This window comes from Nicotiana tabacum, chromosome 19 (assembly GCF_000715075.1).
Source record: "Nicotiana tabacum cultivar K326 chromosome 19, ASM71507v2, whole genome shotgun sequence".
Taxonomy (NCBI): domain Eukaryota; kingdom Viridiplantae; phylum Streptophyta; class Magnoliopsida; order Solanales; family Solanaceae; genus Nicotiana; species Nicotiana tabacum.
The window spans coordinates 17,443,452-17,469,030 of NC_134098.1; the positions used below are offsets into that span (position 1 = coordinate 17,443,452).

Genomic DNA, 25,579 nt, shown 5'->3' on the forward strand with positions numbered 1-25,579 from the left:
TCGAACTCGTTCGGGGTCAAGTTCGATTCCGGGATCACGGACTGAATGTTCTTGAGGACGGACATTCTGATTTCAGGTTTTGGCCCGGTGGGACCGAGAGTCGATCTTCAATCCCTCATGTTCCGAGTCTGATCTACCATGTCATAGACAAGCCCGATTTCTACCGTATACACACTCATTTAGGCACTTCGATTAAAAACCTTTTAGTATATAAAATGGTGCAAAGGTGCATAAAATCCTTTTTACGTGTAAGAGAAGTGTACATTTGACAAACTTCATAAATTATTCAGTAATGCTCCCGTGTTGACTATTCCTTCATCCTTCTTTTTTTTCTCAAATATAATCTTCCAACCTAAAGTGAACGCTAAACTGCTAATGCTTGATAAGCCAACAATAGTTACAGCTGCTTCAGGGCATAAAATTTCCAGAAGATACATGATTAGCCAAAGGGACTAAAAAAATATTAATCTAATAAACAAATCCGTAAAACTCTGTTTCAGTTACAACCTACAATCCTGGATTGTTCCAGTGCCAGACGTCTACTCTTCTGTAAGTTGCATAATATGGGAAGGAAGAAACTTCTTGAGGCAAGCCAAATTTTCAGTCTCAGCTCCTAATTTCAGCTAAAGTCGATTTCATTAGTGTCGACGAGCTTCCATATACTGTCAGTCAGTTTCCATTCATCTCCAGGTGTACGTTGTGTATCATTCAAAACCAGCTGATAGTCATGTGCAAAGTTCTAAATATTCCAAGTAAGAAACCACCCAAAGCACATGCCTCAAGGCCAGTCCATGAAAAACAACCCTTCTTCAGATCCAAGCCATGCACCTTGAATATGTTTCCCCACTCCCAGTAGGCCTGTCAGAAATTGGACGTTTTCGATCATGGAAAAAAAGATGTATTGTTGGAGGGATATGAATGCAAAGGCTGGTAATACCTTCAGTTTTTGTCCAGCATACGACCGAGGGGATCGTATCCATGAATTTATCTTCGAATAGCAATTCACCAGATTTGATACTCCATAGCCGCAAATGATAGTCCTCTCCACCTAACAAGAATGTCTTTAGAAAGTAGTTCGCATTTTTTTCATACACAAACAAAATACAAGTGTCATAAAGCCATAGCTACCTGACATGACAATTGTCTCTGATGGGTCAACTCCAAGCTGTATTCGACTATGAGAATTTTGATTTCCCTCATAAGATTGAATTGCTCCCCTCATTAGACGATGATCATAAAGCTTTATCTGGATATATGTCAATGTTACAAAATTATCCACACGTACAGGACAGACTAATTAAGTGATCCATTTCTCATATCACTTAATTTATACGCACCAAGATATTGACACGTAGTACATAACACTCACCTCCCATAATAATCCATTCAGTTTTTGACAAGAAATCTAAGTTCTTGCACAAGTATGTTTTTAGCAGGAAATGCAACAAAGGAGAGAATTTGTAAAGGAGAACTATGAGAATTTTGATTTCCCTCATAAGATTGAATTGCTCCCCTCATTAGAGGATGATCATAAAGCTTTATCTGGATATATGTCAATGTTACAAAATTTTCCACACGTACAAGACAGACTAATTAAGTGATCCATTTCTCATATCACTTAATTTATACGCACCAAGATATTGACACGTAGTGCATAACACTTACCTCCCATAATAATCCATTCAGTTTTTGACAAGAAATTTAAGTTCTTGCACAAGTATGTTTTTAGCAGGGAATGCAACAAAGGAGAGAATTTGTAAAGGAGAACCAAAAAGAGTAATAACCACCCAAAGAAAGTCTAAATAGGCAACTAATAGGTAAATACTAGCACACCATGATTGATGGTAAACTAAAGAATAATGGATAATAATCATAAGCTTCTTGGAACCTAAAGAAATGTGAAAATTTGAGATTCAGGTGTGCACAACTACATTATGTGCAAGGAGAATAACTGGTCGCCTGCTACTACCTTATATAAAAAGATCAGTTCTTTTGGAGACCTCTAACACAAAGATTAAGGGACAGACTTGTGTGGGATTTCAGGCCATCAAGATACTGAGAAAACCCTTCAAGGATGGTTTCTAATTCTTCACAAATTGGATTAAAGTATATTTTATTTCAACCATCTGGAGAAACCGTAAGGTAAGGATTGCAAAAACAGCCCAGAGAACAACCAAGTATATGGCCAAAGGAATGACACTAAGACACTAACCGATCCATCCATAGAGCTTGCCAGGAAACATTGATCATAAAGTTTCAAAGATGCCAAACTGCAACATCAGAGAAGCGACAAAAATTTAAGAAAAGACGTTATGAACGAATTAAACAACGAGATTAAAGATGCTCATTTAATATTGCAAAGAAAGCTCACTAACCAACAGACAGATGAAGGCATAGATATTGTGTCGTACATCTTCCTTTTGATCTGCACAGACAAAGATATCCACCAATTTGTATAAGCATTCATTTACAAAATATGGAGCTTTCGTAAATCCATCAAACATGAAAATCTAAGATCATAGCAGAATATTCATAGCTTATGAGGCCATTCCTAGATGAAACTGATCTTAATACAGGAGTCTTCTTGAAGTAACTGAACAATTTTCCCGCTGAGTACTTCCATTACTGCGACATTTGAGAAAACCAATCCAATGACGATGAGTTTAACACGAGCAAATGATATGAGTTTTCATGTCACTGCTCGAAGATTTGGACTATGGATTCATAGCCCACAAGCCCCTACCTAAACGAAAACAGATATTAATACCAGGAAGTAATTGGTATCTTTATTGAACTAACTGAATAAGTCTCCTCTAGAATACTTCCATTGCTGCAACTTTGGGACAACTATACCAATTTCTATGATTAAGTACGTTCAAATGATATAAGCTCCTAGTGATTTTACTTTGTCTTACATTAAGCATTGTAATTTTATCTTTGGTTGTCGTCTAGACTTGACATCCACCTAAAATGACTAACTTTGTTAGTTCTCAATGAATGTTTGATGGTCGGATGATAAAGTGGGATTCAACTTTATGCTTCAGAATTAAACTCAAAACACCCCCAACAATTGTGTCCTGTTTCAAAATACTCATCTTCAAGTGTTGATATAACTCGAACCATGCCCATAATTTGAAACAGATGAAGTTCATCATTGCTCTGACAAATGTGGAGGGCTGGAGGGCAGTTCACAGAAAGAAAAGAATGTACACACAACTCCTAACAAAAGCATTTGATACCTGGAAGGAATCTCTAGCAGAGCTTTTAACCCTACTAGAATGCCCATCAGGATGGCACGGAATTCTATTTTGAGGAAGTCTACCAGAAAAATCTCCTGGTTTTTGACGGATGTCGATGGCCAAAACTGTTCCATTTCTTAGCCCACATAAAACAACATTTTCCTGAAAAAGAAAACAAATATTCTCAAAACACGATGTCATAAACATCAGTAACCATGATGCATAAGAAATGTCACAGCTGATTCCAAGGGATGCTTCTCATTTCCAATTTCAAAAAAAAATTTGAGGTGAATGGCTTGTTGGAGATGCCAGACATGTTTGAAGAAGCTAGGCATATAACACATTCAAGTCGGTGTGTACCACGAAAAGAAGAAGGTTACCATAGGCTCACTAATCACAAGTATCCAAGAAGAAGAAAGGGACCTTATTTTCTTTTTTAACAATAAGGAAGACAGCCAGCGATCCGAGTTCGGAAATAAGGCACTGAAATTGTATGTTTAAAAATCCCTACAATAAGCTTGTGCTAAGGCAACATTCCTTTCTTACCATCTACATTTTCTTGTTTTTCTATGAAAATCCAACAAGTTAGTTTCCAACAGATACCATAAATGAAAGTGACAATGCGCATAGCTTTGGATTTAATTATGTAAATCTAGCAACAAAAGTTAATCAGCATTACCTATTTGGATTACTAATTCACTAACAGACAACAAATTTGCTTATCTTCATGTATTTAAAGTCATGTGAAGTGATTGTCAATATGAACGTTCACAATATTATAACTTCTCTTCTGCAACTTATTACACTTCACACTGTAATAATAAGTACTCAAAGCAGAAAGGATGGAGTGCGAGACATTTACCGAATTATCAAATTGTATGGAGAAAATGTCGCTTTTAGACCGACAAACCCAGGATTTCACTCCTGTTTCTATGTCCAACATTGCAGCTCCTCTATTGGTTCCTATATAACATTAAGCAAGATCTGAGAAAGTAGAAATAAAGAAAGTATTTTTTCCAGGAACTTCAAAAAACAAGCAGGACAAATAAATTAAACAGACACAACCCATAGTTTTAACTATAAGTAAGTTAGGCAACTTTAATCACAAAAGAGCAGAATTTACTTCAAATGAGAGTAAAACATGGTATAATCCATAAATGAAGGAAAACGAAGTACAGAACTTGCCTACTACTGCTCGTTTCTGATCCTGACTACAATCTGCTGTCCAAACTGTATGCTCAAATGAAGTAATCTCAGAAATTCTTCTTCTAAAAGTTGGTATGCTTGAACTAAAATCTAGTGGTTCACTAAGGTTCAGAATGTAGACTGTTCCACCAGATGATTCAGCTCCCAGAGTAGTTATACTGAGCTCTAGTGTTAAGTCTCACAAGTGTGACAAGAACAAATAATTGTTACCTTTCTCCAAAAAAGAAAAAAAAGAGTAACAAGAGCATAAGACCTCCATCCCGTTTTAGTTCTCTTACTTTGAGTAGGTATGGAGTTTAGAGTGGAGTAGAGACACTACAAGTTGGAAGTTAACAGTTACCTTTTGACAAATTTGAAGGTCTACATAAAAAGTGTGTCCTACTTAACTACTTTAGTACTCCAATATACAAGAAGTGACAAAAAAGTAAATGAAAAAAAAAACATTTACAGAAAGTGAACATTTCAGAACTCAAAAGGTAAGTAGAGAACAATCATATTTTGCCACCCGAAGTATTTAAAATAAATGGATCAACGGAAGATGAAACAAAGCTTTGCACCAGCAAACATTAAAGTAGCTTTAGTAAATCTACACAAACAGGCAAGTAAAATCTTATAAACCCGATAAACTCAAAGCGTAGATTGAAAACAAATGTCAGTATGAATCACTAAAGACTAAAATCATACCAGCCACTTACTTTACTATTATTGAAGACAACAATATAACAATGACGAACCAAACATATCTTATGCGGCTATATATTATTCATTGCTACACCCGCAAAAGGATACAGAACATGCTTTAAAGAAGTTTCACGGACGAATGCAGGATGCTTTTGAGACGTCTTTATACAAGATATATTCGATGGCATATGTACAAAAGCTCCTGGGGGTCTCCAGACTTGGCCTGGTGAGTCACAGTACCCTTCTCGGTATCCGACTTTGAGAGGCCAAACACGATCTGGCAAGCATTTTACCCCTTGATTTAATTCTTTTTCAACCTTTCCAACTTCAAATATACTGCGAAAGCACTGGACTTCAAAACAATGCATTGGAAATATATTCCACCTTTATGAATTTTTAACAAGTATGGATCAAAAAAATTTGATCTCTGCTAATAAAGACAGTCCATGCTCCAAAAGAAACTGTAACCACAAACTTGAATGTACATATGTGATCGTAAAACACTTAGCATGAGCAATTGAATATTATAATTTGGTAAAAAATGCAAGATCAACTTATCAACTGAAGTTGGTTACAGATTATGCTTTATCATGAGACATATTTTTTAAGTACTTTATAAGCTAATCCATAATCTACAACACATTGTAAAACTCCCTATGCAAATAATTTCTCATAAGGACATCCAGCTTTAAAAAGAATGTCCACTGATTTCTAAGGGACAACTCAAAGAAACTAAGAAGTGCACAAAGACGGAAAGATGTTATGAATCCTGAACCTTCCAAATTAATTCTACACATGTTGATCCAATTAACTGAAAATAAGCGTTTAAGGTATCACCACTTTCCCTGACAAAAGATGGCATTCACAGGCAAATCCAGCTGCGTAGCAATTCTTTAATCCTTACTACAATGTAGCAGCTCAGAAAAAGCATGAAACCTTTTACAAATCCTGAAAAGGAAACTGAGAATATGCTATAAAAATCTCGACTCTTCAGAATGATGCATGGTATTATTCATTATAAAGCAACTACAGTCATACCTCTCTATAACAGCATTACTATATAACAGCCATTCACTATAAAAGTCAAGTTTTTTATGGAACCAATTTTCATGCTATATTATAATATATGTTTTCTATAACAGCACTTCACTATAACAGCCAAAAACATTCGGAACTAATTCAATATAAACTATTGCATCCATAATCATAAAAATTATACGCATCCAACTCCAATCAGGTTACTTTTAGCTTCAATTATAACAGAAGACATGCCACAATGAACCATTCATGCCACCTGTCAACAGAATATCAGTTTCAGACAGGCCCTCTGGCACGTTTATATCAACAGTCAAGTTCTCCAAAGCACTGTCAACTACTCTTTGAGTCCCATCATACTTCGAAATCTGAATGCATAGCACGTATATTTTTAGATAGAAAATATCTGCAGTAGAGCTATTAAATAAAATAAATTCTACCTAAAAATAAAGCCAATCAACAATAAGGGAAATATATTTTATCCTTGTGCTTCCTCATTGTCCTTGTCTTCGGTTTATTAATGCTCTGCACTGATTGTACTAATTTATTTTGTTTCCTTTATTAGCAATACTAGCTTTGTATAAATTTCCTTGCTTATGGGATGTAACATTATACAGAAATACAAGAAGCCTTTTCTTCCTAGAAATCTTCAATGGTATCAGAGTCATTGCTGCCTTCGGAGGTAAGTTTCTCTCCCTTGCGTCATTAAGGTTCCTTTTTTCGGAAAGAAGTTGAGTTTTTCTCCCTCAATAGAAGTTGTATGCATTTGTATATTTTCTGTTAGTGTTATAAAGAAACTAATATCACCACAATCCATCTGACGACGGCAACCAAATCACACCACTTCGCTGCCTGAAACCAGCTCTGATGCATCGTCGTGCGCCACTAGAAGCTATGGCTTCAGCAATGCATAAATGTCACGCACCGGCGCATGAGGCCACTTCGAGCGAATCTTTTCAAGATTTCTTCTTGCTAAGGGCTCGCCTACCTGTTCCTAGCCTACCCATCCCAGTTCCAATTTTCTTTGAGCACCAGAAGTGAGATTCCAGTGTAAGCCCCTTTTCCGGAGAAGGTGCGCAGTTTCTTTCTCCCCAGGTTTGAGAGCTTGTTGTTTTTCCTCATCTCTGAAAGTCCATTTCAAAAACGTTTTTTCCAGATTTGAAAAAATTATTTTTGCCTGCTATTTATTCAATGGGGAATAAAGAATACTTCAATCTCACATCACGTTGTAAAATTTGATGGGGCTGGTACGTATCTTGCTTCGTCAAGATCTTTTTTGCTTTTTATCAAGTCCAGAAAGTTGCTCGGTTATATTACTAGAGAAAAAAAAGCACCTGTTGTGACTGATGCTAGCTATGGTCAATGAGATTCTGATAATTCTCTTGTTATGACATGCCTTTTGAATACTATGCACCCTCGAATTTCTAAATACTATTAATTGCTTGATACTGCAGAAAAAAATTGGAATTTAGCTAAGCGCACTTACTTTCGCAGGAAAAATAATGCACAGATCTTTGAAATTCAAAACAAAATTCATGCCACTAAGCAAGGTAAATTGATTATCACTGATTATTATTTCGATTTAAGTGGGTTATGGAAGGAGATTGACTAGTATCAGGATCTCCAAGCAAAGTGTAACGATGATGCAGTTCTCTCTCAACAATTGGTTGAAAAGGAAAGGGTCTATGATTTTTTTGCCGGTTTGAACCAAGAGTATGAACAGATCAGGGTTTAAGTTCTCGGTAAAATTCCTTTACCTTCTCTTGAGGATGCATACTCTTATGTTCAATAGGAAGAGAGTAGATTATTGGTCATGCTTCCAACCGAGAAATTTGGGTTAACTTTGTTGCACGAGCAACCAAAGGAAATCACATCTAATAAAGAACACCAGCAGTAAGTCGAGGCATACAAAGGAGACATGCTAGAAATTATATGGTAGACCAACTAGAGATCGTGGAGGAAAACGTGTAGGTCCATCAAAGAGTTCTGGCTAATATTGCAGAAAACGTGGAGTCATCTCGGGAAACTGCTTCGGAAGAAACTGTCTTCGGATGAAGTTCAGCAACTTCGCCGTCTCCTAAACAAACTTGATTGTTCTAATGTTGCTACTTCTAATTATGTACAATCAGGTATTGCCTTTAATGCTCACCTTAAACCTTGGATTATTGATTCTGGTGCGAATAGACACATGAAAGGCTCCTCTAAAGGCTTTTAAAACTAATCTCCTAGTATCAGAGTACATTATGTCACAATAGTCAACAGCTCTCTAACCCTTGTCTCTAGAACAAGTTATGTTGTATTTATATCTGATATTACATTGTTATCCATTCTCCATGTACTTGAGTTTCCTTTTAACCTGTTATTTATCAGATTCATCACCAAAGAATTAAACTATAGTGCCGAGGTCTTCTCTCATCATTTTTTTTTTTCAAGATCTTCAAACAAGGAAGAGGACGGTAGTGGCAAATTGCATAATGGCCTATGCATGTTTGATGTTACTCGAGACTCTGTCAAGACTTTTTTGGAGAAAATATGGATGTCAAACAAGAGATAATACTGTGTCATATATGATTGGGACACCCATCATTTTTTTATTTAAAGAAGTTACATCCTAGTTTGCTTTCCTTTCCCAAAATTGAGTTTGAATCTTTGTTTTGTGATGCTTGTGAATATGCTAAGCATACTAGAAACTCTTATTCTTTGAGTGATAATAAAAATACAACTCATTTTTCGACTATTCATGGGGTACTACTCAAAACGGTTTCTTTGTCTAGCAGCTGATGGTTTGTTACTTTTATTGGTTGTTGCATTAAGATGACTTGGGTGTCTTTGTTAAAGGCCAAAGGTGAAGGTTTCTCTTACTTTCAGTCATTTCATAAGATGATTTGAACTTAATATAAGGCTAAGATAAAAGTCTTGCAAACTGACAATAGCACAGAAAACATGGATAAAAGATTTGTTGCTTATTAGGGGATCCATGGGAGAGTTCATCAAACTAGTTAGGGTTACTGAAAGAAAAAATTGCCATTTGTTAGAAGTGGCAAAATCTCCTATGTTTACCATGAATTTACCAAAACCTTACTAGGATGTCATTCTAGTAGTCGTCTATTCATCAATAGAATGCCACTTAAAACTTTCCATTTTCAAAGTCCTCTATAAGCTTTACGAGATAAGAATGATTATACTGTTCCTCTGAAGGTGTTTGGGTGTTTGCTTTGTTCACATTAGAAATGGTGGAAAACTTGATCCTTAGAGCTCTTAAATGTGTCTTTATTGTGGAAGTTGAAAGTTTATTAGTTTCGTTAGGCTTGAATTGGGGTTGTTTTTTATATTGTTTTGTGTGATTTGAGGCTTCGAGTAGGTTCGTATCGTGTTTTGGGATTGGTTTGTGTGGTTGGAAGAGGTCCCGGGGGTCTCGGGTGTGTTTCGGATGGGTTTCGGGCCAGTTCTGGTTTCCTTCTTCGCGATCGCTATTCTCCAACATAGGAAGGGTACAAATAACCCTCTCTATAGGAGATACTTCGTCAACTTAGATGTTACCTTTCGAGAATCTACATATTTCAGTATTACAACTTCACCTCTTCACGAGGGAGAGCAATAAGGAGAAAGAGATGATTCTCCCAAATTCCACTATTAAAACCTCTACCACTACCACTGGTCAAGTGAAATTGGAGAAAGAATTCAGGGGGAGACTATTGGGCATTTGGATAGACCTGATGTTAAATCTCGCATTTCGTACGATTAAAGTTTCGTCTTTAGTTAAGTGACAAAGACTCGGGGATGAGATTTTTTTGAGATTATAAGCATTTATGCTATTTATATCAAGCAATAAGTACCGTGAAAGAAAATGAGTTTCGTTGAAGGTTGTCGATTTGAGATAAAATACGGTCCGAGCTATAATACTCGATAATTATGGACTAGTACCATACAAGGTACCATAAGACCATGTTAGTATGATATATAAAGTGTATTAAAAATGAGTAGTATTTTAAGTAATTTGAGACAATTCTTAATTATGTGGGTAATTGGTTAATTATTGGTTTAATGGGAGATTAACCATGTAATTAAGGATTTGTGGATAAAAGATTTGTGGATAATTGTAGGTGGGGACACCCCCACGTGGAAGCAAGTGGAGTAAGTGACTCTTGCCTTTAGTCAATTTAATTAGTAGGCACATGGACAACCTTAGGCCATTTACACGTAAGAGGTGGAATTACATTAGTCATCTCTAAACCTATCTTCCATGGATATCAATTCATTTTGGAAAAAGTTGGATTTATACAGAAAGGCAAAAGAAAGAATGAAGGTGAGGGAATTTTGAAAATTTGAATTCCAAATGGAACAATTCTGTCTAGTTTGAGGTTTCACGTTTAGTGATGTTGTTGAGTCCTCTCTTTTAATATTGGAGCTTTGACGTTTTTTTAGGAGAAATAAAGTAGTAGCAGTTGTCAAGTTTGATAATTTTTTCAAAATTGTATGAAGACTATTCAAGGATCTGTTAAAAAGAACCCATGATTATGCCCATGATACATGTGGTCTTCATGTTGGACCACATTTTTGCCAGATAAACCAACATATTTGCTCAAGTTTAATGTCGTGCATATGAAGACTTCGTATTACAATAGCAACAATTAACAATCTCCCAATTGTTAATTGTTAACGTTAAATCACTGTATGGATTTTTTCCTACTCCAGGTATGTTAAGGCTAAGCCCTTCCTTCATTTTGGTATGATCTCGTAATTACATATGTTTGATAACGAGACATAAATAGAAGTTCATACTCCCGAATTTATACATTATCCTAGTCTCATAAGTTAAAGTATTCTCCCTTAACGGGACTTTATGTTCACTTGAGTATTATCTTTTTTCAGTCAAAAGAGCAGAGAATCTATATATACAGTATTACAGTATTTTCATTACCATCGAGCTATAATCGATGGGCAAGCCCCTATCGGGTAACCTCTGATCAGATGGTAAGTTATATACCGAGCCAACTGTGGCCGAGCGCCTATGAGCGAGCCCAGTTGACCGAGATACAGAGCCAAGTATGGCCGAGCGCCTATGAGCGAGCATACTACGGCAGAGCAGTTATATATATATACCGAGCTTTATAGGGCCGGACAGTTATTTTATTTACTATATTGAGAGAGTTGAGTCAGTATCAACAGGTGAGCCTATCTTCAGATTATCTTTGACTCCCAGTTATTTTCAGCTATTATATTATCAGTTCAGTTTCAGCTTTCAGTTATATTATTGCCTTGCATACTCGGTATATTATTTCGTACTGACGTCCCTTTTTCTGGGGACGTTGCATTTCATGCGTGCAGGTTCAGATAGACAGGCGGGTAGACCTCCTCAGTAGGTGTTGCCCGAGTTCAGCTTTATCGGTAAGCTCCACGTCCTTCGGAGTTGTCGGGTCTAGAAGTTTTGTGTACATCTTGTGTATATATGCATATAGGTTATGGGTAGGTCGGGGCCCTGTTCAAATCACGGTACATCCATCAGTAGAGGTTTGTAGACATATCCTGTCAGTTAGTGCAGTATGTTGGGCTTGTAGGCCCTGTATGTATATTTGGTTGGCTTGTCAGTTGTAGTGGTTATGACGGCCTTGCCGGCCCATGTATATGTGACTTTTGGAAGAGATTGAGAATACGAAATAGTAGTGAAAAGAGATTTGTTACCAGAAATATGATCTGATGCACCTGAATCAATGACCCAGGACTCAGAGGATGAAGATTGGGAGAAACAAGTCACGCTATTACCTGTTTGAACAACAGAAGCTATCTCAGAAGATGTCTGCTTACATGCTTTGTACTGAAGGAACTCAATATAATCTGCTAAAGAAACCATCCGACTATTTAAAACATTGGTTTCCATGTCGCTACGAGATGTCTGGTAGGGTTAACTTGAAATAATGGAAATAAGTAACTCCTGTGAGAAAACTGAAGAAATAGCTTGAAAAACACTGTTTACATCAGGAAAACAGAACATTGTTTCTGCGTCGGAAACACTGTTCACGCCGGAAACACTAGCTCACCGGAAAATTCCAAAATTGTCGGAATTTGTCGTAACCAGGATGGATAGACTAGGAATTCCTTTGCGAGCAAGCTTTCCTGAAGAAATGTTTTCAAAAAATGGCCGGAAAGGTCACTGTTCACGTCGGAAAAATATAAAAGTGGTATGAATTTGATTTGAATTAGATGGGTAGGCTCGGAATTTTGAGGAGAGCACACTGTCCTGTAGAAGCTTCGCGAAAAAATGGTCGGAACCCTCGCCGGAAAAGTTGTTACCGGCGCGTGGTGGTGTTGGTTTTAGCACAACACCGACAGAAAGTAACTTTCACTTGGACAGGCCTAAGGTCACCTGAAAAATTGCACGATGACTAAGTTTTTTCTTCCCGGTTAACGCTGGAATGACGCACAGCGATCTTTTCTCACTAATGCTCTGATACCATGTGAGAAGGCACGGGAGAAAATATGTTATTGATATTGGATGATAAATACAATACAAGAGGTCCCTATTTATAGCTATACACTACAAGGAGATATTACTCCTCTTCCAATATGGGACAAGACTACACTATATATATCTGTAAACTAACATGAATTCTCTAGAGGTTGGTTTGACAGATTTTGCAAAGCAATGATCTCCTTTGGTTACCAACAAAGCAATGTCGATCATACCCTCTTCATAAGACACCAAAGAGGTAACTCACTAGTCTGATAGTTTATGTCGATGACATAGTAATGACAGGAGATGAAAAGAGGAGATTGGTCGATTGAATAAATTGGCCCAAGAATTTGAGATGATGGATCTTGGAAATTGCAGTACTTCTTGGGAATTGAGGTTGTTAGATCAAATAAGGGAATTTTTATTTCACAAAGAAAGTATTTCTTAGGTTTCTTGAAAGAAATTAATATGATAGGCTGCAAACTAACAGAATCGCCTATTGAAAGCAATCACAACTCACAAGTTATAAGCAGGAGTTGAAGAGTCTGTTGATAAGGAGAGATATCAGAGATTGGTTGGAAGACTCATTTAACTCTCCCACACTAGACCAGATATAGCCTATTAAGTCAGCTTGGTGGGTAAGTTCATGCATGATCCCCAGGATTCTCATACGCAAGTTGTCTTTCATATTTTGCGGTATCTGAAGTCTACTCCATGCAAAGGTTTGCTTTTCTCCAAACATGGTCACCTCCAATAGAAGCCTATACAAATGTGGATTGGGCTGGATCTCTAGATAATAGAAAATTTATGTCCGGTTACTGTACACTAGTAAGAGGAAACTTAGTTACCTGGAGAAGCAAGAAACGTGTAGTTGCTAAATCAAGTGCAAAAACAAAATATAAAGCTAAGGCGCTGGGTGTTTGAGAACTTTGGTTACAAAAGTTACCGAGAGAATTGACAACAACAACATACCCAGTATATTCCTACATGTGAGATTTGGGGAGGGTAGTGTGTACGCAGACCTTACCCCTACCTAGTGAAAGTAGAGAGGTTGTTTCCAATAGTAGTAGTAGTAGTAGTAGTAGAAGAAGAAGAAAGGGAGAAAAGAATTAGTACCAAATAGTCCAACAGGGAAATACGAAAATTGGAACAAACAAAACAACATGACATAATATAAATCTGAGAGTAATAAGAGAATTGAGATTGTGACAATATGGCTGATTAGTATAGCTCATAATCCACTCCTGTATGACTGAACAAAGCATGTTGAAATTAATTGATGCTTCACCAAAGAAAAAGTTATAGTGGTGTCTTGACTTTGTTTTTCATGTGTCATCAGAGAAGTAGTTGATGTGTTTTACTAAAGGTCTCAACAAACGGATTTGTCATACACTGCCTTGCAAGTTGGCCATGTGTGATCTTTGCACCAACTTGGGTGGGAGTGCTGATTGGCTTTATTTTTAGGAACATTTTATTTTATTTAATATCTTGATTATAGGCATTGATAGTTGTACTGATTGTACTAAATGATTTTGTTGGCTTAATTAGCAAAAGGAGCTTTGTATAAATTCTCTTGTTCATGGAGATGTAACATCAAACAGAAATACAAAGAAGTCTTTTCTTCTTCCTAAAAATCTTCACTTATTTATCAAGAAGGGAGAAAATGCCACCCAACGGCCCACCTTCGATGTCAGTTAGTACTGAATATACTTCCCATGTAGTTGCCTCAATCATAATGGAATAGACACAAATCCTATATATCAAAACGACACTAATGAGAGAACTAATTTCACCCCAGAGATGGAAATTTAGCAGGTAAACTCACTCCACTAGTCCATTGTAACGGTGTAACCGTCCATACAACACCAAGCCCAAATGTTGTGAAAGAATAAGTTAGAACTGGGAAAAGAAACTGATTAAATAACAAGAAAAAATAACAAGATTCATAACCATGGGATGAAGACATTTTCTGTAGGAAAAGAACAAAAGGTAATTTCTTATATATAAAAAGGGGAAAAAAGGTAATTGAATTGTTGAATGATGTGAAGGTGAGAAAGCCCCAGGTCTAATGGCTTCACATTGGTTCCTTTTTTTCTCCAAATGTCAATGGTAAAGCATGACATATTCAATACCATGAATCGCTATCATTAGTTTAAAATTTTCAAAGGAGCTTCAGGCACGCATACACAAAAAAATATATACAATTGCCATTTAAACTAGAACTATATAGCTTTATATAGAGGCCGCAGGGAACTCCCCCTGGACCACCATAGAATCATATGCAGAGCTATCAGAGTCCAGGAAAAAAAGCTACTACCTCCGTTCCAATTTATGTGAACCTGTTTGATTGGGCACGGAGTTTAAGAAAAAATGAAGACTTTTGGAATTTGTGGTCCTAAATAAGTTGAAAAGGGGCCCAGAGTATTTGTGTGGCTATAAAAGCTTTTCATTAAGGGTAGAATTGTAAGTTTAAGCTAAATTGTTTCCAAATTTAGAAAGGGATCATTCTTTTTGGAACAGACCAAAAACGAAATAGGTTCACATAAACTGGAACGGAGATAGTATATGCTTACCACACAAGGATGTGCTCCAAAGTTTTTAATTCCACCTTATCAACCTGAAAAGAGCTAATACAGGCTTAGCCTGCTTTTTATCTATCCTTCTACTCTAGGCGAGGGAAATTTAGAATAAATAGCCCCAGAAAAAACTACAAACTAGTCAAAGCGTACCCGGTCGATCATTCCGCTATCTCGCATTCACGCCCACGTTTGATTGCCGCTCGGGGATGAAAGAAGATTTCTTCTCTTACCCAGAATTCGAATGCTTAGCTAAAACTGAATTTTTCACCTTCTCGTTCATTACATTAGGTTAGGAGATCCAGTCTTATTCTTTTCTCTTAAGTTCCTTTTGGAACACCTCATGTTGGGACGTGGCGCCTGCGGCAACGCCTCTGGAGCCCCCCAGTGTACCAGCGATGTACGAATCATAGTCAAAAACTTTACTAACTTCATTAGTTGCAAGGCGACTTTCTGTCTATCTGCGCATACTTGTTCTGTTAGCTTTTTGTACAATATGAAGATATGTATAATATGGACACATTAGTGGATTTTCTCAAATCTCCTAGGGAAATATGGGAGTTATGATCTTTGTAACTCTCTTGTAAATAGTAGGACCTTCTTGGTGCTGTTTCTGTACTGATTGGTGATTAGCAATAGAACTTTTATCTTGTCAAGAAACGCTTATTTCTAAAGACAATTATAAGAAATAGTAACTTGAACTTGAAATGCCTAACCTTTTATTTTGGTATTGCAAGTTAGGGAGCTGGGTGGTATGGGCTAATTACTGTCTGCACGTGATATCAACCTTCGTGATCAAGCAAATGCAACAAATCCATTTATTCTCTTCAGTGAAGCCTGAAATTTATGATATTCAACAAGAGCGCTTCATTTTTCTAGAGTAAATTTTACGCACCAGTTACTCTAGTCTAGTAAAATGATACAGTGTATTGTCAAAGTGTCATCCATCTAGTTGACCGTAAGTAGATAGCAGTCATGGTCAATTATGCAATAGTTAGGTCAACAAGAAAAAGAAGGTATAACACCTCAACTAGTAATATATCACGCTTAATAGGAGATGATAACAGTTGCAGGGCTTTCAACCTTCAACATTACGAACATTATAGTTTTGAAGATGAAATGACATCAATTTTTGATGAACTCCGGGATTGGCAGCACCAAGAATGGGGAAAATCAACAGTGAGGTCCCTTGAGAATCAACCGCACAACTCATATTGGGGCTCAATTATGATTTTCTCTGTGCTAGAGTTCCAAATGTTGAACTAAATTGAATGACAGCATTTTTGCTATCTTCATAAATATGACTTGAATATTTTGATAGACTGTTTATCTGGATATCTGATTTACATTTTTCTGGTTTGGTTTTTGTATCAAATTCAATTAGATCTTTGTTTTATGCTCGAAGGCTAAGGATGCATAACCAAATGCCTATGACCAACTTACACTATACGGAACCAAACCCACTTTTCTCGGCCTTTGCTTGTCAATTTTCATGTACCAAAATTTCAACTACTGAACCAAAATATAATAACCAGCAATATGGAAGCTCAACTAGGGACTATTTCCAGATTTATATACAGCCGTCAAGGATATGCACAATGAAATCAACACAAAGATTAAAGACACAGGGAGCACACCAGAGGGCATGATGCTTGTTTCTTCAGGAATTCCATTTGAAAATTTAATTTCCCTTTTCCGGATACAATGACTTTACCGCACAACTCCCTGACATGGAGTAACCTATTGCTCCTCGATTTCATGAATTTCCCTTTGTCTTTCTCCTACAGTGTAAGAAAGGATTAAGTTTAATTAGCTTACCAATTTGACGACGGAATTAAACACAGGGAAATTGAAAACTAGAAAGTGAGGAGAAGATAGAGATATAATTATAAAGAAAAGCATAAAATCCAATAGCGGAAGAAACTAGTAGACCCACTAATTAGCAATTCATCTGCAAGAAAATCAATCCAAGGGTGAAGAGAAATTGAACTCGCACATGAATCCTTACTAGAAAAATCCAAAAGAGGTTCAATTGAAGAGGTAAATGATATCCCACAAAGAGGCTCGCTCAAGATAATTCTTCATCGGAAATTCATTATAAATTATGTAAAAACCCTACATTACTCCTATTTATACCACTAGCTAAGTAATGGCTTGTGCCCAAGTCCAAGTGCTTCAAAAAAATAAATGTCCTGACATAACTTTAGGAGTCGTGAGGCTAATGGGGTGTGTGACCATGCTTCAGTCATCCCGGAAACCCTAATGATGGTCAAGTCTTGGACAACTCGTGATCAACATGGGTCAAACATGTGATCAACATTGGCCAAACTTGGTCAACTCTCGATTAACCTTTCATAAAGCATTTCGGTCTTCTTAATGATATAAGTTCGTCGTCATGTTGCTATCATCTTCCCCTTCTTATAGCCCAACCCATATAAGTTTGGCCGGGTTACACATAAATGGGTTAATTTTGCCACCTCTACTCCTCCCAATCTTCAGATGTACTTCTAGCCCTTATGCTTCTATTTCAGATGTAAGGCAGAAGGAGTTTTATCCTCTTCAGAAGAAACCTTAATGGTTGGGAGCTAGAAGATTTCACACATTAGTTGAGCCTCATTTTTAGCCCCCTGTCTCCGTTCCAAATACTATCATTGCAGCTCCACCACTTATCATCGTCGTCCCCGCCCAGCATCAGGCCCACCTGATTCACGTCCTGCACCTGACCCTGCTAATACTGCGGACTTGTCTCCTCTTAGTCAACCGATTGCACTACGGAAAGGTATTCGGTCATCACCCCATTGTCTCCTCTTAATCCTAATCCTCATTATGTCGGTTTAAGTTACCATCGTCTGTCATCACCCCACTGTGCATTTGTATCATCTTTGTCCTTTGTTTCCATCCCTAATTCTACAGGTGAAGCACTGTCTCATCCAGGATAGCGACAAGCTATGATTGACGAGATGTCTGCTTTACATACGAGTGGTACTTGGGAGCTTGTTTCTCTTCCTTCGGGTAAATCAACTGTTGGTTGTCGTTGGGCGTATGCAGTCAAAGTTGGTCCAGATGGCCAAGTTGATCGACTTAAGGCTCGTCTTGTTGCCAAAGGGTATACTCAGATATTTGGGCTCGATTACAGTGATATTTTCTCTCCTATGGCTAAAATAACATTAGTCCGCCTTTTTCTATCAATGGCTGATGTTCGCCATTAGCCTCTCTATCAGTTGGACATTAAGAATATTTTTCTTCACGGTTTATACGGAGCAACCACCTGGTTTTGTTGCTCAGGGGAGTCTAGTGGCCTTGTATGTCAGTTGCGGCGGTCCCTCTATGGTCTAAAGCAGTCTCCTCGAGCCTGGTTTGGTAAGTTCAGCACAGTTATTCAGGAGTTTGGTATGACTCGTAGTGAAGCTGATCACTCTGTGTTTTATCGGCATTCTGCTTCAAATCTCTATATTTATCTGGTGGTTTATGTTGATGATATTGTTATCACAGGCAATAATCAGGATGGTATTACTAAGTTCAAGCAACATCTCTTTCAACACATTTAGACTAAGGATCTGGGAAGATTAAAGTATTTTCTAGGTATTGAGGTCGCTCAGTCTAGCTCAGATATTGTGATCTCACAACGGAAGTATGCCTTAGACATTCTTGAGAACAGGTTGTAGACCTGTTGACACTCCTATGGATCCGAATTCTAAACTTCTGCTAGGGCAGGGGGAGCCTTTTAGCGATCCTGCGAGATATAGGCAGTTGGTTGGTAAATTAAATTACCTCACAGTGACTAGACCTGACATTTCCTTTCCTGTGAGTGTTGTAAGTCAGTTTATGGATTCTTCCTGTGATAGTCATTAGGATGCAGTTGTCTGCATTCTTCGATAAATAAAATCAGCTCCACGCAAAGGACTATTGTTTAAGGATCGAGGCCATGAGCAGATCGTTAGATACTCAGATGTTGATTGGGCAGGATCATCTTCTGATAGACGTTCTACGTCTGGATATTGTGTTATAGTAGGAGGTAACTTGGTGTCTTGGAAGAGCAAGAAACAGAAATTGTTGCTCGGTCTAGTGAGAAGCAGAATATCGAACAATGGCTATGGCAACATATGAGCTAGTTTGGACCAAACAGTTGCTCAAGGAGTTGAAATGTGGTGAGATCAGCCAAATGGAACTTGTGTGTGATAATCAAGCTTCCATTCATATTGCATCGAATCCAGTGTTCCATGAAAGAACTAAACATATTGAGATTGACTGTCAGTCACTTCGTCAGAGAAAGATACTCTCAGGAGATATTACTACAAAGTTTGTGAAGTCGAAAGATAAGCTTGCAGATATTTTCACCAAGTCCCTCATTGATTCTCGTACTAGTTATATATGTAACAAGCTTGGTACATATGATTTGTATGTACGTGTTAGAATAGCTATGTGAATATGTAATTAGTCCTAGTCGCATAGGTAATAGGAGTAGGTTATATATTATGTGTACTTATAAATAGGGTTCATTGTATTACAATTAACATCAATACAAGATTCTTCTCCCGTGCATTCTCACACAAGGGATCAGCAAAAAATGTAGAGACATCCCGGGAAACTGCTCCTGTAGAAGCTTTGTCTTCAAATTAAGTTCACTATCCTCGCCGTCTCCTGAACAAACTTGACTCTTCTACTACTTTCAATTACATGTAGTCAGGTATTGCCTTTAATGATCACCTTAATTCTTGGATTTATTGATTCTGGTGCGAATAGACACATGACAAGCTTCTCTAAAGGCTTTCAAAACTACTCTCCAATGGCTCACTAACTCCTGTCTGTGGAACAGGTTCTCTTGTCTGTACACCTTATATTAAATTATCATTTGTTCTCCATGTATGAGTTTCAAGTTAACCTGTTATCGGTTAACACCATCACAAAAAACTAAACAGTCTTTCCTGATCACTGTATTTTTAGGATCTTCAAACATGGAAGAGGATTGACAGTAGTAGATTGCATGATGACTTATATTGGATTGATGGAACTCGAGACTCTAGTCAGGCTTTTTTTTTGGAGAAAACAAGGATGTCAATCAAGAAACAATATTGTGGCATAAACGGTTGGGGCACCCATCATTTTTCGCTTTAAAGAAGTTATATCCTAGTTTGTTTTCCAAAATTGAGTTTGAATCTTTGTTTTGTGATGCTTGTGAATTTGCCAAGTATACTAGAAACTTTTATCCTCTTAGTGATAATAAAAGTACAACTCTTTTTTCGACTATTCATTCCGATGTGTGGAGTCCTACTCAAACAGTTTCTTTATCTGGTAATAGATGGTTTGTTACTTTTATTGATTGTTGCACTATGCGATGCTTATGAATTTGCCAAGTATACTAGAAATTCTTATTGTTTGAGTGATAATAAAAGTACAACTCCTTTTTAGACTATACATTCTGATGTATAGGGTCCTACTCAAACAATTTCTTTATCTGGTAGTCGATTGATTTGTTACTTTTATTGATTGTTGCACTAGGATGACTTGGGTGTATTTGTTAAAAGCCAAAAGTGAAGTTTTCTCATGTTTGCGGTCATTGAGATAAATAAACATTTGTTAGAGGTGGCAAGATCTCTTATGTTTACCATGAACCTACTAAAACCTTACTGGGGGAATGACATTCTAGTAGTTGCCTATCTCATCAATAGTATGTCACCTAAAACCCTTAATTTTTAGAGTCTTTTGCAAGCTTTAAAAGGTAAGAATGATTATACTATTCCTCCGAAGGTTTTTTGGGTGTCTGCTTTGTTGACACTAGAAACTCTGGGAAACTTGATCCTAGAGCTCTTAAATGCGTCTTTATTGGGAATTCTCCAACAGAGAAAGGGTACAAATGCCATAATCCTCCCTCCAGAAGATCCATTGTCATCATGGATGTTACCTTTTGAGAATCTGAGCCATATTTCGGTATTACAACATCACCTCTTCAGGGGAAGAGCTATAAGGAGGAAGAGATGATTCTCCCAAGTTCCACCACTACCACCGGGAAAAATGAAATTGGAGAAAAAATTTAGGGGGACACTATTGGACGTTTGGATAAGCCTGATTTGAAAACTTACTCAAGGAGAAATAGAGCAGAAGAAATCATCATGCAATCTGCTGAAACTGAACCTTCTTCTATTTGTGAGTTATCTACATTTTCTAATGAATTAGATTTGCCTATTGCTCACAGAAAAAAAGTCAGATCTTGTACCACCAAACACCCTTTATCTAATTCTGTCTCTTATAATTCTTTGTCTCCCTCTTATAGAGCCTTTGTCTTGTCTATTTCTTCTATCTCTATTCCCCTGAATTGGAGGGAAGCTTTTGCAGATCCTAAATGGAAGCAAGCTATGATTGAAGAAAGGAAAGCCTTGTCAAAAAATAAAACATGGGAACTTGTCACTTCACCACTAATCAAGAAGTTGGTTGGCTGCAAAGAGGTTTTCACTATGAAGCACACAGTTGATGGCTCAATTGAAAGATTCAAGGCAAGATTGGTAGCTAAGGGATTCACTTATGTCTTATGGAGTGGATTATCAAGATATTTTTGCCCCTGTTGCTAAAATAAACACTATCATAATTCTTTTGTCTTATGCCGCTAATCTTGATTGGGACTTACAAAAGTTTGATTTGAAGAATGCATTTCTTCATGGAGATTTAAAAGAAGAGGTGTAATAATGATCAAAGTCAGTATACTGGAGATTCCTCCTAGATTTAATACTGATCAAAGTTAAGGAAAAGTGTGCAGACTGAAGAAAGCCTTGTACGAACTGAAACAATCCCCTAGAGCTTGGTTTGACAGGTTCTGCAAAGCAACGATCTCCTTCGGCTAACAGCAAAGGAATGATCATCACACCCTCTTCATAAGACATCAAAAGGGTAAACTCATTATTCTCATAGTTTATGTTGATGATTATAGTTATAACAAGAGATGACACAGAGGAGATGACCCAATTGAAAAAGCTATTGGCATAGGAATTTGAAATCAAGGATCTCGAAATTGCAATACTTCTTGGGAATTGAGGTTGCTAGATCAGAAAAGGGAATTTTTATTTCTCAAAGGAAGTATATTTTGGATCTCTTGAAAGAAATTGGTATGACAGGTTGCGAACCGGCGAAATTGCCCATTGAAAGCAATCACAAGTTACAAAGCCGAACTGGAGAGTCAGTTGATAAGGAGAGATATCAAAGATTGGTTGGAAGACTCATTTATTTCTCCCACACTAAACTAGACATAGCCTATTCAATCAGCCTAATGAGTTAGTTATCCCTGAGATCCACATATACAAGTTGTCCTTCACATACTGCAATATCTGAAGTCTACTCTTGGAAAAGGTCTGCTTCTCTCCAAACATGGTCGCCTCCAGATAGAAGCCTTTTTTACAAACACGGATTAGGCTGGATCTCTAGATAACAGAAGATCTACATCCGATTATTGTACACTCGTAGGAGGAAATGCAAAGTGTAGTTGGCAAATAAAGTGCATAGGCAGAATATAGAGCTATGGCCAGAGTGTCCGTAAACTTCTGTGGTTACAAAAGCTACTAGAGGAATTGGGATTGTCAGAAAAAGGAAAACATTCCTTGTATTGTGATAACGAGGCCACCATTAGTTTAGCTAATAATCTAGTCCAACATGACCGAACAAAGCATGTTGAAATTGATCGACACTTCATCAAAGAAAAAGTCATGAGTGGTGTCTTGAGTTTGTTCCATGTGTCATCAGAAAAGCAGCTAGCTGATATGTTTATCAAAGGTCTCAACAAACAGACTTTCCATACACTGATTTGCAAGTTGGGCATGTGCGACATCTTTACACCAACATGAGGGGGAGTGTTGACCGGCTTAATTGTAGGAGAACAATCATACTCTAATTAATAGCTTGATTGTAGGAAGATTGTATCCTACTTGGCTTAACTGAATATTATGTAATTATTCTCTTTTATTTCATTCCTAGAATAGTTGTAGCACTTTTGTATAATGATCTGTTGCTTGAGAAGTAAATAATACACAAGAAATACAGAGAACTCTTCTTCTTCTTGAATTCAACATCACCAATTCATTAGGCATTAGTTGGTGTATGCCAAAAAATATGGTGGATTTCTTACTCTCTAGGCATAGAAAAGATATGTCCATAGCTTGTTTGGGCATCTGAAGCTCTATGCTTGTTGTGGTTTGTTGGGTTATTAGGAGAGAGAAATGCTAGAGTTTTTGACCAGAAGGAAAACGTTGTTCATCTCAAAGTCAAGTATATTTTTGTATAGTTTTTGGTGCAGCATAGTCATGGCAAATGTGTTAGAGCCATATGCCATTTTTGACTTTGTCAGTAGTCAAGTTCTTTTATGGACGTACTTTTCACTAGCATTCCCTTTATGCTACTTTACATAAATCATACTCTTTTATTAGCTACCCAAAAAGTTTGCATTTAGCCTTAATGACATACTCTTATAAAAATGACATGGCATGTCCAAGACCACAATTTAAGGGTACATTTTGTATGTCAATATATTTAGCTTATGTGTCAAACGACTTTACTTAATTCTTGTGCCCAATCAAACATCGTCATATAAAATGAAATTGAGAGTATAAATCAAATAAACATCTTTAACTCCATACCTAATCAAATACCATCACATAAAATAGCACAGAGGGAGTAGAAGAAGTAACAACTTAGCAATGCTTCAAAACAACAACAACATACCAGTGAGTAATTAGTGATGCTTCAAACATTTCCTTAAAATACACTTAGCAGAAGCAACCTGACAAATCTTAATTCCAGCTTAATTAAACGTTTAATGATAAATTCCAGAAAGACAAACTTAAAGGACTTCTAGCAACTTTTGCTCTTTCTAATTTCCAAAGATAGCTTTCTTCTCCTAAAACTAATTAGAAACTAAAGCAAAACCAAAACAAGTGGTATGTCTAGTATACATCAGAATCAAGCTAACAACAACAACTATGCTTCAATCCCAAGCAAGTTGAGGTCAACTATATGAATGCCTCAATCCCGAGCAAGTTGAGGTCGACTATGTGAATCCTAACTAACCAAGTTTCTCATAATTAAGTGAAATACAAGAAAAAGGTAGTAGAACATTCCGCCATATAACACAATCAAACTAAAATAATGATTGCCCTAGCAAATTTGCATCTTCACAGTAATAGTATCTGTTTTCAGCTTTCTCTGCCTGACAGTTTGCTTTTACTGCACTATTATTGCAAATATTAATTGCGTCATAATTGCATAATCTTTATCACTAGCACTTAAAAGCAATTCCTTTTGCCCTTTTACATATATATCTAATACTCCAACAGCTGTGACATAAACCTGGGTCTAATTTCTTAACTTTTCTCTTGTCTTTTTTTCCCCTTTTCCAAATACAGTGCTATATAAGCTAACATAAGCTCTCAATATTGCATAAATAGATTTTGTTGTATTATGTAAATATTGACATCCATATTAAATAAATCAGGACATCAAACAGAATTTTTTATAATAATAGGGCCTGGGCCAGCTTATGTGCACCATCAGGTAAACTCTTCCCACCTGCGCTTGAGCAGAGGGGGAAGATCATAATTTTGTTGTCTTAGTTGGAATTTGATGAGAGTATTATTACTACCGAGATCATATTCGTAGTTCCAGTTTAATGAGAGTATTATTACCGCCGAAAAAAGAATCTCAATTTCATTTAGAACGAAATGTAAGCAAACTACTGGTCGAAAACCTCGTAAGAGTAAAAAACAAAAATAGCGGTAGTAATTACCTTATTGGATAGAATAGGCGGTGGCGATTTTCGTTTCTTAGAAGAGCCAGGAATTGGACCCTTAATAGGGAAATATCTGTTCTTCTCCGCATCATAGTAAAATCCAGGAAGCTCTGAAAATTTCAGATACAAGTTTTGTAGATCAACAATCAATTTGTATTAATCAATAATAAGTAATGGTGAAAAACGGATTAAGTGAAGAAATAAACCTTTCGGCATCTCTTATACTATGCTACAATAAATTGAAACCAATGCACAAAGTAATACGTTATTCTTCAGCTCTATAACTAACGGTGCTGCCGCCGAATTCTTCCACAGATGTCTAATATTTGCCGTCGGAGGCGAAAGAGCAAAGAGCGTGAAAGAGCAATGGTGGTCGGCCTGTACCTTTATACTGCGTTAAGTAAGAATATAATATTGGCTAAAAGGTCAAACTTACCCCTAAATTATTTTACATTTAAGCTCCCTTTTAGAAAGGAAAAAAGAAAAACACCTTTATGTTAACAAACTTATCACAAATGCCCATATCCTTTACGGAATCTCAATCTCTGCCAATGAACGACCTCCAACCTACATCTCAGATTTTATTTCAAATCAGATTTGAGAATTTTTTAAGCTTCGGTTGATT

General features: G+C 37.0%; 1 protein-coding gene across 2 annotated transcripts; it reads right to left on the reverse strand.

Annotated features, from left to right (window-relative positions):
• Window positions 1-228: 228 nt before the first annotated feature.
• On the reverse strand, window positions 229-25,333 carry LOC107832506 (uncharacterized). Of its 2 annotated transcripts, XM_016660359.2 has the most exons (13): window positions 25,161-25,327; window positions 24,952-25,064; window positions 16,826-16,969; window positions 6,399-6,529; window positions 5,235-5,462; window positions 4,425-4,603; window positions 4,102-4,202; window positions 3,240-3,401; window positions 2,376-2,425; window positions 2,213-2,270; window positions 1,129-1,246; window positions 938-1,048; window positions 229-858 (listed from the first exon to the last, which is right to left on the reverse strand). In XM_016660359.2, the coding sequence occupies exons 1-13, from the start codon at window positions 25,168-25,170 to the stop codon at window positions 779-781; spliced, it is 1,485 nt and encodes a 494-aa protein (XP_016515845.1). In that variant the 5' UTR covers window positions 25,171-25,327; the 3' UTR covers window positions 229-778. The 2 variants fall into 2 exon arrangements, with proteins under 2 accessions (XP_016515845.1, XP_016515847.1); XM_016660361.2 differs by lacking the exons at window positions 229-858; window positions 938-1,048; window positions 1,129-1,246 and adding an exon at window positions 1,274-1,542 and having other exon boundaries at window positions 25,161-25,333.
• Window positions 25,334-25,579: the final 246 nt, after the last annotated feature.

What these genes read in the sequence shown, in the direction of transcription:
- LOC107832506 (XM_016660359.2), bottom strand. An exon ending in CTGCTAGAGATTCCTTCCAG is followed by an intron (nt 2,426 to 3,239) that starts GTATCAAATGCT and finishes TTGTCTGTGCAG; the next exon opens with ATCAAAAGGAAGATGTACGA. An exon ending in ATGCTGGACAAAAACTGAAG is followed by an intron (nt 859 to 937) that starts GTATTACCAGCC and finishes AATTTCTGACAG; the next exon opens with GCCTACTGGGAGTGGGGAAA.